The following is a 17,449-nucleotide window of genomic DNA, read 5'->3' on the forward strand; positions in this document are numbered from 1 at the left end:
TTAAATCGATATCTTAAATAGTTTTTGAGATTTAAACGTGTTTTTCTCGAAACAGCATTTTCCGAATTTGCTGCAGCGATTACTCAAAAACAAATGCTCCGATCACTATCAAAATTTTTTTATATGTTCTATATATAGTTCTCCGAAAAATGAACTATCGATTTTTTGATCGGATCAAAAATCTAATTTTGGCAGTCCAAAAACGACCAAAATTTTGGGTAAAATTCGACTTTTTTTTTAAAAAACGCCGTCATTTTGTCAATTTTGATTTTTCTTTGTCGTAGTTCATTTTACAAACAATATTATCTAGTTTAACGATAATTTGGTTTTTTAAATTTCATCCACGTAGAAGGCCGCAATCACTGCAGCAGTGAAGAGCCTTTTTTTGTCGCACTGTTGGAGATCGACAATAACTTAAAAAATATTTAATTTTTTTCTTCAAAAATTTTACTATGTATTCTTAAAACATGTATAAATATATTCCTAAAATTTTGAAATGATTGATAAAGTAGTTTTTTTAATATGAATTCACAAAAATCACCTTTTTTTAGGCGGTTTCACTACGTACCCCTTAATGTTAAAGATTTTAAAATTTACAAAAGATACAATAAATACCACTAAATTTATAGATCACCAAAAACAAGTCAGTATAGAATACTGACTGAATAAAGTTGTATTTTCAATTTCTATTTTAAGGTATACCGAGATGCTGTAGGGATTTATGATATAAGAATGAAATGTAGATTATTCAATTCCAAACATATTCGCTAAATATCTCATTTATATTAAACTGGCGGTTTTGAAGTTACAAGAGATATAATAGATAAATCAGTTCATATTGCTAGTATAAATAATATTGAACCTTCAAATACATTTTTAAGGTATTCCAATTGCTGTAGGGATTTATAATACAAGAATAAAAAGTGCATTATTCAATATTGTTTAAATTCGTTTGATATCTTTTTCATGTCATATTCATATCACTTTGAAAGTTATAAGAAATATAATAGATAAATGCACTACAATTCGTCTATTTACATGTACTATATATTAAGGGGGTATTCTAGTGTAGAAATTCAAAAAAATCGATTTTTTTATTTCATATTTTCAAACTTTAACTATCTAAGAATATGGGTACGAGAAGGTTTTTAAGAATTTGAATTATTTTCGGAGATATAGGCATTTTACTGACTCGGTCTCTATACTGGGGTGGCTTCACACAAAACTTTAAATGCGTTTCTCTCAGAACAGACTTTTTCAGTACTGTTGACACGATTTCTCGAGTTCTACTCGACCGATTCACTTGAAATGTTCAGAGAGTCTTGTTTATAGACCTATCTATAGCCCGAACTGGGATTATCATCAAATTCCAATTTTTACTATTTTTAAAAAACTCGAGAAACTCAAAAAAACAGTAAAAAGAACACTTTTTTTTCAAACAGTCGCCAATTTGTAAAAAAAATTTTTTTCAACTCATCGTTAGTTCGGGCGATTGCGACATCATTTTGTAGATTAATAATCTTTTTATTTTTTGCATTTCCGATGGCTAGGAGGGCTGAAATCATGTCAAGACTGAGGTGCCAATTTTTTGAGACCACCCACTTCACCAGCTGAAGTTTTTACGTTTTTCAACTTTTTTATTTTTCAATTTTTGTTATGTATTTTAATAATATTAATAAACAAGTGGTAAAAAAAATGGATAGTTAAAACATTCATTGCTTTCTTTTACGACACTTTAAAAATGACCTAAAATTCATCGCCTACACTAGAATACCTCCTTAAGGCACCGAAGATAAATAAATATAAATATGTAATGACATTATCAAAAAAAAAAATTAAATAAAGGAATGAATAAAAATAAATATACCATTTTCCTTGTTCAAAAAGAAATGTAGGACTTAAATAGTTAAATTTTAGTTCGTTTGTATTATTGTGAGAACCTCGGTGTATAATAGTCATGAATAATATTTTTACATCTCAAAGGAAAAGTTTAGCTTCCACTAAAAAAAGCGAATTGCTAATTTTATGCCAAGTCATTCTGAATCGTTTGGCACCGAAATTGGAAAAACAAAGTATGTGTGTGTGAGTTAAAATTTGACTTTTCGTCCACGTTTTCTTAAAAACGGCTGAACAGATTTCAAATATTTAAAAGTATTTCGATAAGAACTAGCGTTTGTCAGTTTTGCGCAAGAATCCACCGAATCATTTCTTTACAAATAGCAAGAGAAGTGCAACAATTTTCGTCAACGGTTTTAGGTAAAAATCATGCACCAATTTTGAAAATTCAAAAACAGTTTGGAAAATATCATTTGAGAATTGTCTCGATCGGTTTTTTGGTCAACAAAGTGCAAGCCCTGTCGTTAAGGTTAATAAAAGTCTACGTGTGTCAATTTAGTTCCAACTAAACTTTTAATGGAGCAAACGCTACCGACACATGAGACACAAACACACAAAACATACACACAAACATACATACATACATTTAATTTAGAGGAATACAATACATACACATACACACATAAACATACACACTTGTTGCACTCAAAATCTATGCAATTTATCAACTTCATACTTCATATTTTTTGCGTCATTTATGAGAAACTATCGTCTTATATTTAATCGTGTTAACGAAACTTTGACAAACCCTCAATTTTTTAACTTCCCGTAGGGTAAGTTATTGTAATGGGCCGAAAATCGGAATTGAAAATTTTAACATTTCTCGACGTTTTGAAGGTTTCTGAACGTTTTGGCATACCTCAGAAAAAATGGATGTGTGTGTGTGTGTGTGTGTATGTATGTGTGTATGTATGTATGGATACAAATTTCCAGTCACGTTTTAGGGCGCACGGATCAACCGATTTGAATGGTTCGAAAAAACATTCGATTCCCATTGATAGGGAAAAAGAGCTGATTAATTTTTGGCAAAGGCAGGTCCAGCCGTTTCGGAGATACGGAGCAAAGAGTGCAGAAAATAGAAATCGAATTTTTGAGAGAACGGAGTATCCGATTTGAATGATCTAAAAAACATTCAATTAGTAATGATTGGGAGAAGTGTTTATTAGTTTTTGGCAAAGGCAGGCCCAGCCATTTCGAAGATACGGAGCTAAATATGTAAAAAATGGCAGTTTTTGAGAGAACTAAGCGTCCGATTTGAATGATTCAAAGAACTTTCTGCTTGTCTTAACAAAATAATTGATTTTGGAAAAAAAAAATTTTGTCCCATTTTTTTTTTTAATTTTTTGTATGCCGAAAATAATTCAGATTTTATTTTTAATTCTGACTATAGTTCTAATACAATTTAAACAAATAATTTCAACTTTGCAATTCAGTTTATATAATTCTTATAAATAAATATTAGACAATGTTACAATATTTATAATAATCTATTTGAAAACATTCAATATTCCTCGAACATTTCGTTACGGTACGGGAAGTTCCAGCAATTTGCCTTAAGGCACGATGCCACCCACCCCACTAGTTTTTATTAAAATTCATGTAACTTAAAAAAAAATTAGTCAATCAAAATCATTAATAAATATTTTTAAATTTAAAATCAAGTTTTAAGTAAAGTTAAAAGAATATTATAAAGAAAATCTAGATAAATAAATTAAGCCAAAGTATAAATGTAAAAATGAATATACGTATGATTGAAATATAGAATAAATGATATAGAATGTTGTTATAACCATATTATATACATATATATAATAATGGCATGTAGAAAACAAATATATACTATTGTATAGATATTTTGTACGATTTCTCGTACCAGACACTTCCGTCTGTTTGAGATGTACAAAATTTATATTATAATTCAAATAAAAAAATATAAATATTATATCAAAATATTTTTTTATATAGTTTAATTCAAGATATTATTCTCAATCCAAGTCACACAGATTAAATTTTCTTCATTATTTTAACATTTTGCACAGTATGGTTATTTTTCAGAATTTTAACAAAAACAGCGAAACGAATTGCTCTTTTCCAGAGAACATTTGTTTTGATTTCGATTTCTAGTTCAAGGCACGATATATATATATATATATATATATATATACATTATCTGTGTGTATAAATATTTCGTAATTACAGAAATAATTTAAATTTCTATTGTTTAATCAAGATTAATAAATAACAAAGAGTCGCACTCTGGATCTATTTTTATCTTGTTGAGTTGTTTTCCATGGAACAACAACAAATTAATTTCAATTCAATTAATTTTTTATAATTAGGACACACAAACACACACACACACACATATATATAAACTGGGATTGCATTATGAATGCACTCCGTGACAAGAACGTGCCAGCATACCTATGCAATATAGTCGCAAGCTACTTTACAGACAGAATTCTAATGTACCATTCACGCGATGGTACAGAAGAATATAATATAACAGGAGGTGTGCCGCAGGGCTCTGTTCTAGGCCCTTTGCTGTGGAATATTATGTATGATGGCCTTTTGAGACTAGAGTTTCCAGAATGTGTGAAACTAGTAGCATATGCAGACGATGTTGCCATTGTGGTTGTCTCCAAACAAATTGATGACATCGTAAGCCTATTCGATATTACATTCAGAAAAATTAATCGGTGGATGGGAACAATGAATCTCCAATTAGCACAACAAAAAAGTGAAGCTGTTCTTATCACTAGTAGGAAAAGAATTGAGACCATCAAGCTAAAGATAGGAAATCTTGAGATCACGTCAAAACCTCACATCTGTTACCTTGGCGTAATGCTTGATGCTCGTTTGAATTTCAATCAACAGGTGGAACACGTTAGTGCTAAGGCGTCAATAGTTAGGACGAAACTTGCTCGACTGATGCCTAATATTGGAGGTCCTAAACAAACCAGAAGGATATTACTATCGTCAGTTTATTACTTCAGTGCTGACATATGGTATCTCCATATGGGGTGATGCTCTTAAATCTCAAAAATCGAGGAGAATGGCAGGGCCCTTATACCGTCTCAGTGCTATAAGAATTGCTTGCGCATTTCGCACAATATCGGCGGAAGCAGTGGTGCGTCATTTCAGGAACTGTGCCTCTCTTAGTCTTAGCAGAGGAAAGACGGACAATTTACCATAGAAGACATCAACAACTGTGTCCTGAAAAGTTAAGATTAGAAGAACGGCAGAACAGCATTGACCGATGGCAGCGACTGTGGGATGTCGCTGTAAAGGGCAGATGGACGCATCGTCTCATTCCTAACATCAAAGTCTGGCTAAGTCGCAAGCACGGCGAAGTAAACTATATACTACGCAAATGCTATCGGGGCATGGCTGTTTTCGAGCCTACCTACACCGATTCAAGCACGATAGCTCGCCGGATTGCCCATATTGTTTGGGCGAAATCGAAGATGCTGAGCACGTGTTCTTCGTGTGCCCGCGATTTGGTGCTCTACGGGATGATGTGGAGGTGACATTGAGACGCACAATTACCCCAGGTAATGTTGTTAAAGTGATGCTGACAAGTGAAGCTGCTTGGAACGCCATAGACAGATTTGCGAGAGACGTTTTAATGGACCTGCGTTCTATAGAGAGAGAAAGGACGAATGGGACTTCGCCCATTTAAAAGATAAGTAAAATGTTATGAATTATAACATTGTTTATAACAAGTTAAGAATTGTAACATTCTAGATCCTCCCCCACGAAGTAATGCCTAGCGGCGGTTTCCGTGGGACCAGAGGCAGGGGCAAAGCGGAGGTTTTAGTCGGTATTATACCAGGGCGGTATCGAGTCCGACATACCCAGACAGAAGACCGGTCTGGGATGCATAAAAGCATTTCCTTCGCTATACAAAAAAAAAAAAAAAAAAAAAAAAAAAAAACACATATATATATATATATATATGTATATATATATATATATATATATTTTGACTTTGACACATATTTCATATAATTAGCAGCCAATTTCGTCGAATTAAAAAATTGATTAATACACACTCATAAAATTAGTACGAAAATCAATAGTAAATATATTGAAAATTGTTTTTTAATTTAATTCAACCTTAAAGAAATTGTAATAATTCAACTAGTTTTCGTATGCCTCGAATATTTTAAAAAGCCCGATTAGATCATAAACAAAATTGTATTTTTATATCAACCTGGACCAGCTCGACACCAAGCGGTATAAATCAAATTTTGTGCTTATATATAAATATAACATATTGTGACAGTCACAAAAAACCTAACTTAAAATTGAAAAGCTTATATAATTAACTTCCCAAAATTTAATTATTACTAAGGAACAGTTCAACTTTTATTTGCCAAAAACTTATCACGATTCATGCCTATTAGGACATACACAGTGTATGTCCTGTCCTATTAATTTTTAAAGTAAAACTAATTTTCCTAGGCCTATAATATTTTAGAATGTTAGTTTAGTCGGCGATTGCTGTGCAAAATTTCATTGAAATCGTTGAAAAACTAGTGGTGTATAGCATGGAAGCCTTAAGGCCAATTGCTGTAACTTCCCGTACTATTTTTTTTTTAAATATTAAATTTTTGTCTAAAATTAGATTTTTGAGAAATTTTACTTTTTTGAAAAAAATTGTCTTTGGAAAAAAATGTTTTTCTTCATTTTGAAGTATTTTGGCAATTTAAAATTTTTTTTATAGCAATCGCACTACTTTAGCTGCATGGAGATGAAGACTGTGAGATTAAACATAGATGAAAAATTTTACACAAAAAAACGGCTCGGCTGATAGTCACGCAAAACTGACAAACGCTAGTCCTCATCGAGATACATAAAATGGCTTTTAAATTTTAAAAATCGGTCCAGCCATTTTTCAGAAAACGCCGATTTGCACAAACACATACACACATACATTCAGTACAAAAATGATAACATTCTAGATCCTCCCCCACAAAGTAATGCCTAACGGCGGGCGGTATTGAGTCCGACATACTCAGACAAAAGACCTAGTCTGGGATGCATAAATGCATTTCCTTCACTATACAAAAAAACACACACATACTTTTTCCAAATTAGGTCTTAGAATGACTTGAAACGTCAAAATTAGTAAATCGGATTTTTTTTAAAACAAACTTCTTCCAAAAATTAAATAAATCAAGAATTATATAAATATCAATTAATATGATAAATTAACTAGTGGTGTATGGCATCGTGCCTTAATGTAAATTGCTGGAACTTCCCGTACCGCAATGAAATATTAGAGAAATTTTAAACGTTTTCAAATATATTATTACAAATACTGTAACTTTCATTATTTTTGCTATTAACAATCGTCATTTCATTTCGAATTCAATTTCAAATTAAAAAAAAGTTGCCTAATTTACACAAAATTGAAAAAGTGCTCCCGTATAGTCACAGTCTAAACGCATTTGCAAATAATTCTGTGCGACATTTTCACTTATACTGTGCTTAGCTTGGCGGCATTTTCACATTTTTCAATAGTTTTCACAAAATTGGAAAAGTGCCCCCGTTATAGTCACAGTCTAAATGCACTTGGGTAAACATTTGTACCAGAGTGGCGCTTAGACTGTGCTTAGCCTGGGTAATTTTTTGAATTTTTAATCTAAAAATTAGAAACAAATTTTTTTTTTCTAAAAGCAATTATTTTGATGAAACAAGCAGAAAGATCTTTGAATCATTGAAATTGGACGCTTAGTTCTCTCAAAAACTGCCATTTTTTTACATTTGGCTCTGTATCTACGAAACCGCTGGGCCTACCTTTGCCAAAAACTAATAACCACTTTTCCCCATCATTACAAACCGAATCATACAAATCGGATGATCCGTTCTTTCAAAAACTCGATTTCTATTTTCTGCACTCTTTGCTCCATATCTCCGTAACGGCTTGACCTGTCTTTGCCAAAAACTAATCAGCACATCTCCCTATCAATAGGAATCGAATGGTAAATGAATTATTCGAATCGGTTGATCCGTGCGCCCGAAAACATGGACGAAAAAATGCGGACATACACACACACATCCATTTTTTCTGAGGTATGCCTTAAAGAAACCTTCAGAACGTTGAGAGATGCAAAAATTTTCATTTTCGATTCTCGGCCCATTACTATAACTACCCTACGGGAAGTTAATAATTATATAAATATCAATTGATATAATAAATTAAAAAACTTGGGTCCTTATAAAAAGAGTATCATACGATTCCTTTATCTAAACAAATCTATATTTTTCGAACTATATACAAATGATTTAATAATAAAATAAAACAAAATTCTTACATTACATACAATCGTCTTCGTTCAGGAATAAGAGTTGGCCTTGTGCTTTGGTAAAAAGGTAAATCCATCGGGAACAGGTCCCAATAGCATTTCACTCAACTTAATCCATTCTTTACAATTATTCGAAGCCATCATGGTCTCCAAATCATCCCGTCCACGATAAACTGGTGGCCTTTCATTAATTTTCTGTGGGGGTCTTTCTAGCAAACCCAGAGGCACATATCGGTAGAGAAATGATTGCCATTCCAATAGAAATCTGTAAAAAAAAAAAATAATTAGAAATCGTCACAACGGTATATATTATATTTAATGTTATAGTCATATTATCAATTAACCAGAAAGTTACATAAAATAATTATAATTAATTATATTACATAAAATTTGTAAAATATTAACATAAGCCTTATTATACTGGCGGCTTGTAAAATAAATTAAAAAAAAGATTAAATTTGTAGTTAAATTAATTATCCTTTACCTTCGGGTGTTTTCAACCCCCTTAGTATCGCTTCCCCAATGTTCCAAACCGTAATTGACATATTTTTTAAGGATTTCGAATCTTTCTTTGCTGGATATGTCGATGGCTTTCTGTTCTTTGATTTCTGTAAAAAGCCAGGGCTTGACGAGGGCTCCACGGCCTAACATCACTCCACTTATGTGTGGAGCCACACGCTAAAAAACAAACAAACATATATATATATATATATATATATATATATATATACTAGCTGACCCGGCAAACGCTGTTTTGCCATCAAAAATATTTTGCCGCTTTGCAGAAGTTCTTATGATATACATGATCTATTAATAATAATGTTATATTTTTATTACACAAATTTCTTTACATTTCGATAATTAATTTCAACGCATCATAGTGTATTGTTTATTTTAATTTTATTTATGTCAAATAGTGAATTTTTTTTTTTTTAATCAATGAATAAATTAGATTTTAGTCTGAATGAACGCAGTACCATTATCTAAATATATAATATTTTATATAAATCAGATTTTTTACTTTTGCATTTAATTTAAAAATATTGAATGTCAATTTCATATATCCAATAAGCACTAAATTTTTAAATGCCAAAATATTTTCTTTTTGATCGAATTTTAATATAATATGATATATAATTTATATCTATAATTTGATTGCCAATATTGCTTATAACATAACTTGGAATAATTAATTTATTTGTATCTTATTGAATTCGTTAAAAATTCTTTTTTTTTTTTTTTGAACTGTCAGAATTTCGTTTATGATTAATGTTAAATTCAATATGTCGCTTTTTGATTGTGATCTATAATGTTTTAATCACTTATCATATAAATTTTCGACTATAAATTGATATTCATACTATCCCTGAAACTAACATAGATAAAGTTCTGAGAAATCCGAGTACAAATCTATAAAATGTTTGATTTTTGGCACTTTTATCAATTTTTTATCAATTTTCGTACTGTAAAATAATGGATGATTATTTATCAAAATTGTAATATTTAGACTATAATTTTAGATGTATACTTTTTATTTTGGCATTGAATTATTTTCATTGAAATCAAGTGAAACATAAATATATTTATTTGATATTTTTCCATAAATATCCGATGTCATAAACATTGTTTTCAATTATTTTTAATTTATTTTGAATTAGCAAATGTCCAAAAATATAATTAAAATATTCATTAAATATTGTCTATAAATAATATGTCATTTAATAAGTATTATTTATTACTTTGGTGCTTGATATGGACATAAATTTGTAATAAAATATATTTTTTCTGACAAATAGTTAAAAACTTGTTATAATTTTCAAAATTATTTGACATTTCATACTTCCAAAATTAATTCACTCGCATCATGGATTAGTCTAAATCAACGCAGTATCATTATCTAAATATTTATATAAATATCAGATTTTTTACTTTTGCATTTCATTTAAATAGTGATTGTCAATTTCATATATCCATTATGCACTAAATTTATAAATGTCAAAATATTTTCTTCTTGGTCCAAAATTAATATAATATGATAATATTAATTTTACAATAATGTTTTATATCTATAATTTGCTTGGCAATATTGCCTATAACATAACTTGGAATAATTAATTTATTTGCTTCTTATTGAAGTAAGTCGTTAAATATTTTTTTTGTGAAATGTCAAAATTTTGTTTATGATTAATTTTAAATTCGATACGCCGCTTTTTTATTGTGATCTCTGATCTATAAGGTTTTCATGAAGTTTTGGTATCCGAAATAATTTTGTAAGCTAATCAATTAAATCTAAATCGTAAATCTATTTATATAATTATTTTCATAAATATTGACAAATGACATTTGACGTTTTTCATGTCAACATTTATTTAAATTTATAAACATTGATTTTTAATTAGATTCAAAACTATAAATTGTGATTTTGAATATAGCATTTCGTCTAATTTGGATATAAATGTTGGATATATCTATATATGTACATGTTTTTGAACTATATTTTTTGAACTGTCAAATTATTTTTTCCAAAAAACAAATCTTTTTTTCTCGAATTTTCCATAAATTTTGACATATGTCATTTTAGTGTTTTGTTTTTTTTGATCATTTTCTGTCAAAATTTTTAGAAATTTATAAAAATCTTATATTTATATTTTAAATTTACTTTTCAAAATTTCCTATAACCTAAGTTGGATATATATGCACACAGATGAGCCAATAAAATTTAAAATCGGTTCAGTAGTTTGGGCGTCCATCGCGAACCAACATCGTGACACGAGATTTATATATATATATATATATATATATATATATATATATATATAATATATATATATATATATATATATATTAATAAAAATCTTACTTTGGCTTCAAGGTAATCCTGAAAGCTCAATATATCACCATTCCCGATGACTGGCATTTGATTTTCAACACTCGCTGCACATTTTTCAATATATTCCCAATCTGCTGTCCTCGTGTATCTTTGTTCTCTTGATCTACCATGAATCTGAAATAGCAACAAAAATAGTTATATATATTTATATATATATATATATACATATATATATATATGTATATATTTAAATATGACTTACAGTGGCGCAAGAAACTCCCCATTCTTTAAATTTAGGAAAATAATCATGAGCCACATTTTTATCCGCATAAACACCGGTTCGAGTCTTCACTGTTAAAGGCATGTCCATCATATCGACACAAGTTCGAATCATTCCTTCCAAAATGTTCTGAAATAAATATAAACAACAATTTATAAAATTATTACTATAGATTTTTAATTATTAACTTCCCGTAGGGCAAGTTATAGTAATCGCAAAAAAATCGAAAATGAAAATTTTTATATATCTTTACGTTTCAGGGGTTTCTGAACATTTTGGCATACCTTAGAAAAAATGGATGTATGTGTGTGTGTGTGTGTGTGTGTGTATGTATGTGCGGATACAAATTTTCGTCGACGATTTCGGGAACACGGTTCAACCGATTTGTATAATTCAAAAAACATTCGATTCGTATTGATAAGGAGACGTGCTGATTAGTTTTTGGCAAAAGCAGGTCTAGCCGTTCCGAAGATACGGTGCAAAAAGTGCCGAAAACGGTAACTCAGTTTTTAAGGGAACGGAGCGTCCGATTTGAATAATTCAAAAAACATTTTACTTGTATTGATAAGATGAAGAATTGATCAAACTTTTCATGGAGGCAGGTCCATCGGTTTCGGAGATCTAATGATACAAGTAAAAAAAAATGCCATTTGGCGGTCAAAAATGATCATTAGACATATGCACATCAAATTATCAGATATTTTATAGAGATTTTAACAATAAGTATAACATTTTTTTACATTTCTATGGGTTCCGTACCAATGCTTATCCGTTAGACGGCGGCGGAGCACTTGCGCGCTTTGACATTTCGTCTCTATGCAGTTAAAGCAGTACGATTGCTTTGAAAAAAGTTCAGAATTTCCAAAATATGTCAAAATGAAGAAAACATTTTTCTTTTCAAAAAAATTTTGTTTTCAAAAAAAAATTTTTTCTTCAAAAAATGTAATTTTTTGTCAAATTTATAGTTTCTCAAAAATCTAATTTTTTCGAAGTAAAATTTTTTTAAAAATGTTAATCGTTTTTAAAAAAAAAAAAAAATTTTGGTACGGGAAATTCCAGTAATTTGCCTTAAGGCACGATGCCTTAATTGCCTTAAGACAGAATTCCACTTACAGCTAGTTATTACTTACAGGTCTTCTAAGCAGAGCAGACCCTGCCCCATTTTGGTATATCAATTCAATCGGACACCCCAAATTAATATCAACAAAGTCTATTGCACAATTCTCTTGCAAGACTTGTACGGCCTGTCCTACTAAATGGGCCTTGTAGCCGCATATTTGCACACCGAACAAATCCTCTGAGAAATAAATTTTTATTAATATCGAATAATAATTTTTATATTATCATTTTTGGAATAAATTGTAATACCTGATTCGTGCCGTTTGGCCAAAGCCCACTCCTGATTTGCACCTTGTATTATAGGAATACTTAGAGCCATTTCGCCGCAAGTGACGTCTGCACCAAATTCTTTACATATTCTCCTACAAATAAAAAAAAGAGTGCGCGTAAGGATCACACGCGATTGAAGTAAAACTTATTTGCTACTGTATAAAGTAGCAAATTTAAGTTGAGTAAAAATAAATACATCGTATAAGGTTGTCAAATATCTCCCTTCCGCCTTTTTGTATCATAAACCAAGAGCAAAAAAGCGGAAGCGGGATATTTGACAACCTAATATAAAAATTTTGAATAATGTTTATTAGTAATATGGTAACACTCGTGATGCACACATTTATTAGTGTCGTCAACCATTATACACATTTATATAATGATAAATTATAAATTATATATTTGTGATTGCATCAAAAATATGTATAATATTTACAAACAATAATGTAATCAAAGTCGTACTTGAAATATGACATGATCGTTTTAAAGTAATTGCTGATTAATAAATTCTATAATATTCATTCACACAGTGGATTATGTTAAACAACGCCTAAACAAATATTGTTTTTGCAAATTAACTCATCCTGTAACAATTGTGTTTAAAGAACTTCATGTTATTAAAATTAACATAAATTAATTTACTGTTTGTATTTTTTTACTTTTTCGCTGGCGATATAATCTCATTCTTTGAACAGCTGTAATATCTGTCTTGCCTAAAAAATTGCAACCATACTTTTATATTTGTTTTATTTATCAAGCCCTGCACATAGCTTGATCTATGAATCATTTGCTTTTTTATGTGAACGTTAATGCAATGCGGTAATAAATTAACCATATTATTAACGTCAACAGGCACATTTATAATTTGGCCAAATGTTCCAAATTGTCCATTTGCATGTTGCAATCGTCTAATTTGCATGAAACACAACCTAGGTGAAATTAACCTTTCAGATACAGTATCTAGTTTAGGTAGATAATTGGGTATAGGTGGAAATACAAACCCGTTAAATTTACACAAAGTGGAAATTTTATCCGAATTTAATATCTTTCGACAAGTTTGACATCCAACCTGATTATTTGAATCAATATTAAAAAAACATTATTAAGAATTTGTTTTTGAGCATCATTTAATATTTCTAAGTCACTTTGAAGCCAAAGTCGATCACACACAAAACATACATAGCCAAAGCTATCATTTCTTACGCAGCGCAGATTTTTCCTTAGTTTCATTATTTATTTGCGATCATTTGCACTACAATTATTTATGGGGGGACGGGATAAAGTATTCTTCCGATCCTGACATTTTTATTAACTCACGAATTATACTGCTAACCCGCGTCGCGCCTAAAGAAGTTTTTACACCCATGTCGCGCCTAAAAGAAGTTTTACTTCAAAATTGCACCCTCAATACATTAACTTAATATTTGTATGTAATACCTGAACGGAAGGTTTCCAACAGTCGTCAACGGACTTAAAAATAATTTATTTGACCAATCAATTTTCTTTTTCTCACACTTTCTTGTAGATATGATGTCTTCATCAGTGACACAACCTAATCTTGCTTCTGCAGATTCTGTAATATTCGTCGTTTCTGATAAAACATTTGGTTCGGATGAACCATTTTGTTTTAAATCCTAGAAATTAAACAATTATATATATATATATATTTATTTATTTATTTATCTTATATATAAAAACTAGCAAACCCGACGAACTCCGTTTCGCCACCAGTTGGTTTGGTGAGAAAGATGAAAAAATTTTTTGTTTGTTTTATATTTGAAAAGGAAAAATTTGATTTTATTGCACAACAGTAATGAATTTATTTCAATTACAAAAATGAAGTGTTTTTTAGTTGAACTTCTCTAAGTAAATGGAAGTGAATCCGCAAATTATCCGTTTCATTGAAGTGCTCTTTGGTCAACCACATTTTTTGTTTTTTGGTCTGACGTTAACACAAACAAAGCGGATGGTTTCCCAACTCGTGTAAAGGGCAACGTATAACTGCCCATGTGAAAAACAATGATTTTCTAAATAATCTATTTGAAATTTATCCCGCAAACACTAAGCGATTGGCCTTGCGACTTGTTAATTGTCATTGCGAATGCAAGGCGAACTGGAAATTGCAATCGTTTGAAGTCAAACGGAAGACCAGTCAGAATCATTGGTATGTCACCAAATCGCCAGCAATTTTTGATTGGATGGTGAAATTCAGTGCGTGTACATCATTATTCTTTGCGGCTAGCATAATTCTGATAATTCTCACTAATATCATTACTCAAATTTTTAGATAATCTATTTGAAATTATTTAAAACATTTATTGATTATTTTCATTACTCGAATTTTTAATTACGGTGCGTGAAGTTCCAGCAATTTGCATTAAGGCACGATGCCATGCACCACTAATTAGTTATAAACCTTGCGGAGCCCGAGACCTTTGCAACGAATGAAAAATTGTCGAAATCGGTTCGCGCGTTCTGAAGTTAAATCGTCAGGAAGGAAAACCCGACTTATTTTTATATATATAAAAATGGATCGCAAAATGTGTTGGTAAGCGCATAACTCAACAACGCCTGGACCAATTTGGCCAATTCTTTTTTTTTAAATGTTCATTGAAGAAGAAAAACAGCCCTGTTCTTTTTTCACATACAAACGTTTTCTAACTAAAATCAATAGTAGAATCAATTTGAGCTTTATTGATATTATATAAAGTTCATATTAAATTACAAGCACTCACTGTATACTCCTCCTCAACGATTATTCGGTTTTTGATGTTTCTGAAGTTTGTTAAGGAAATTTTCTAGGATGTATATATAATGGGATGTATGTGCAATATTGTAGGAAAAAATCGAAAAATTGCAAAAAACGACATGTCATTGTTTGCATTGAAATCAAATAAAAACTATCATCTGCCAAACATTTCAATTTACTCATGAACCTAGACAATATTACAATATTTATAATAAATTCATAATTGTGAATAAGAAAAATGAAATGTCTACATCATTATTGCCAAAAAGCAGCTGAGATGTGCCAGAAATTAAAATAATATAAAATACAGTATATGTGTGGCAGATTGAATGATACACACATGAACAGGATTTGACAAATTAATTCACTTAAAATATGAAATTAAGTATTAATAAGGGACGGTCCTACCTTTAATGCGATGCATGCGAAAAATATGAGCGCACGCCTCAGGGGGCGCCAACACAAGATTCGGATATTAAATTTTCAATATAGTTTTTTTTTCAATATATAATTTCTTTGCATCTCTTACTTATCATTCCACAATATATTTAAAATTCGTAAAAATTTCACTTTATAACAACAATTGGAAAAGTAAAGATGAATACATACAATTCGGCCCTTACGATATCGATTAGAAAAAGTTAAATTAAATTATATTAAATATTAAAAAATTAAATTAATTTAATCCAACATGAAGTACCAGTGTTATATTATGGTTATGGTTTAAAAAGTTTAAAAGACTTCAATTTCCAATATAGTGTTGGGGAATTGAGACTCATCATTTTATTTAAAGCAGTTCTACATTTAACATCGCCCATATTGTAAATGTATATGCATTTTGGCATGAAGAGTAATTTAAAATAATATATATTATTTTTAGGTAAACAATAAATATTAGTATATTATATTAAAAAAATGTGGACATGGGTACAGGACGTCTGTCGGGCCAACTAGTATATATATATATATGTATATATATATATATATATATATATATACATACATATATCATTTATATTATTACCTTCTTTGCATTCATAAACTTTTCAACTTTCTTCACAGATATTTCAGTCTTTTTAAAATCATACGTCTTCTTCCTTAATTTCGTTTGCAATTCAAAACCTAATTGATTCAGTGTACTTTTACTTTTATTAGGATCATAATTCTCTGACACCATATTGTAACCGCTTTCAGAAATATGTTCTCTTCCAAATCTGCAAGACAAACCGGCTGGACAACGTCCACGCAACTTGTAAATGTAACAGAAGTCACCTGGTGAAAGACAAGGGAGAAATGATACATTGATAAATATATATATATATATATATATATATATATATATATATTTATTTATTAATTATCCTTTACCTATGTCTTTGGGCTTGTTCTGAAGGTACGAAAGAACATCATGTTGGCATTTACAATTTTTGTAAGTGCAATTCCTGGTTTCATTCTCCAAAACATCAATGAGCTCCCTACAAAGTTTGTCATCGACAGTGACTTTATAAGGAGCTGGTCTGGATTTATTTTGTCCACGATTTCGTTTCTTTTCTCGTTTGCTTAACTTGATTTTTTTATTTGGTGTCTCACCAGCATCGTCTTGTGATAAATCTTGTTTAGATGTTTCATCCACGTTGTCATCCTTGGTTGCGGTTTCAGAAGGATTGGATATGTCGTTTTTTACAATAAACCTGGGGAATAGATTTATTTTTATGAATAAAATGAAATATTAAATTATTATGTTTTGGTTATGGAGGTATTAAAACTTACTCTTCTTTGATGGCACAAATTCCAGCAGACATTTTTAGAATGTGTGTTGCACTATATTTATTAACTGTAAGACTAATTTGCTTTAACTAAAGTTTATTCGGAGGTTTTTGGGATAAATATTGAATTTATTGTGCAGGTATGAACGCAACGTGAAAATGGAGGTTAAGTTTGTTTGACGTTCATTCTATTAGTGTTGCCATATGAGCATTCTTAAAACTTGC

At 30.2% G+C, this 17,449-nt stretch overlaps 2 protein-coding genes across 3 annotated transcripts in view; both read right to left on the bottom strand.

Annotated features, from left to right (window-relative positions):
* The window catches only part of LOC113368482 (STE20/SPS1-related proline-alanine-rich protein kinase), a 77,181-nt gene that overhangs the window by 38,885 nt on the left and 20,847 nt on the right, over positions 1–17,449 (bottom strand). The gene's annotated exons all lie outside the window — the stretch shown is intronic.
* On the bottom strand, positions 8,238–17,266 carry LOC113368481 (tRNA-dihydrouridine(47) synthase [NAD(P)(+)]-like). Its single transcript, XM_026610029.1, has 10 exons — positions 17,229–17,266; positions 16,827–17,149; positions 16,483–16,730; positions 14,147–14,343; positions 12,689–12,801; positions 12,451–12,617; positions 11,303–11,449; positions 11,071–11,214; positions 8,695–8,888; positions 8,238–8,475 (listed from the first exon to the last, which is right to left on the bottom strand). The coding sequence occupies exons 1-10, from the start codon at positions 17,258–17,260 to the stop codon at positions 8,241–8,243; spliced, it is 1,800 nt and encodes a 599-aa protein (XP_026465814.1). The 5' UTR covers positions 17,261–17,266; the 3' UTR covers positions 8,238–8,240.

The sequence above is a fragment of the Ctenocephalides felis genome, unplaced genomic scaffold (assembly GCF_003426905.1).
Source record: "Ctenocephalides felis isolate EL2017-DRISC unplaced genomic scaffold, ASM342690v1 CF-g0.4_SCAFFOLD_01170, whole genome shotgun sequence".
Classification (NCBI taxonomy): Eukaryota; Metazoa; Arthropoda; class Insecta; order Siphonaptera; family Pulicidae; genus Ctenocephalides; species Ctenocephalides felis.

Excerpts from the sequence above, each read along its gene's own strand:
- LOC113368481 (XM_026610029.1), bottom strand. The coding sequence starts at position 17,260 with ATGTCTGCTGGAATTTGTGCCATCAAAGAAGA. Across the intron at positions 17,150-17,228 it reads ATTTGTGCCATCAAAGAAGA|GTTTATTGTAAAAAACGACA; the intron begins GTAAGTTTTAAT and ends TCTATTCCCCAG. Across the intron at positions 11,450-12,450 it reads CTGCTCTGCTTAGAAGACCT|AACATTTTGGAAGGAATGAT; the intron begins GTAAGTAATAAC and ends TATTTATTTCAG.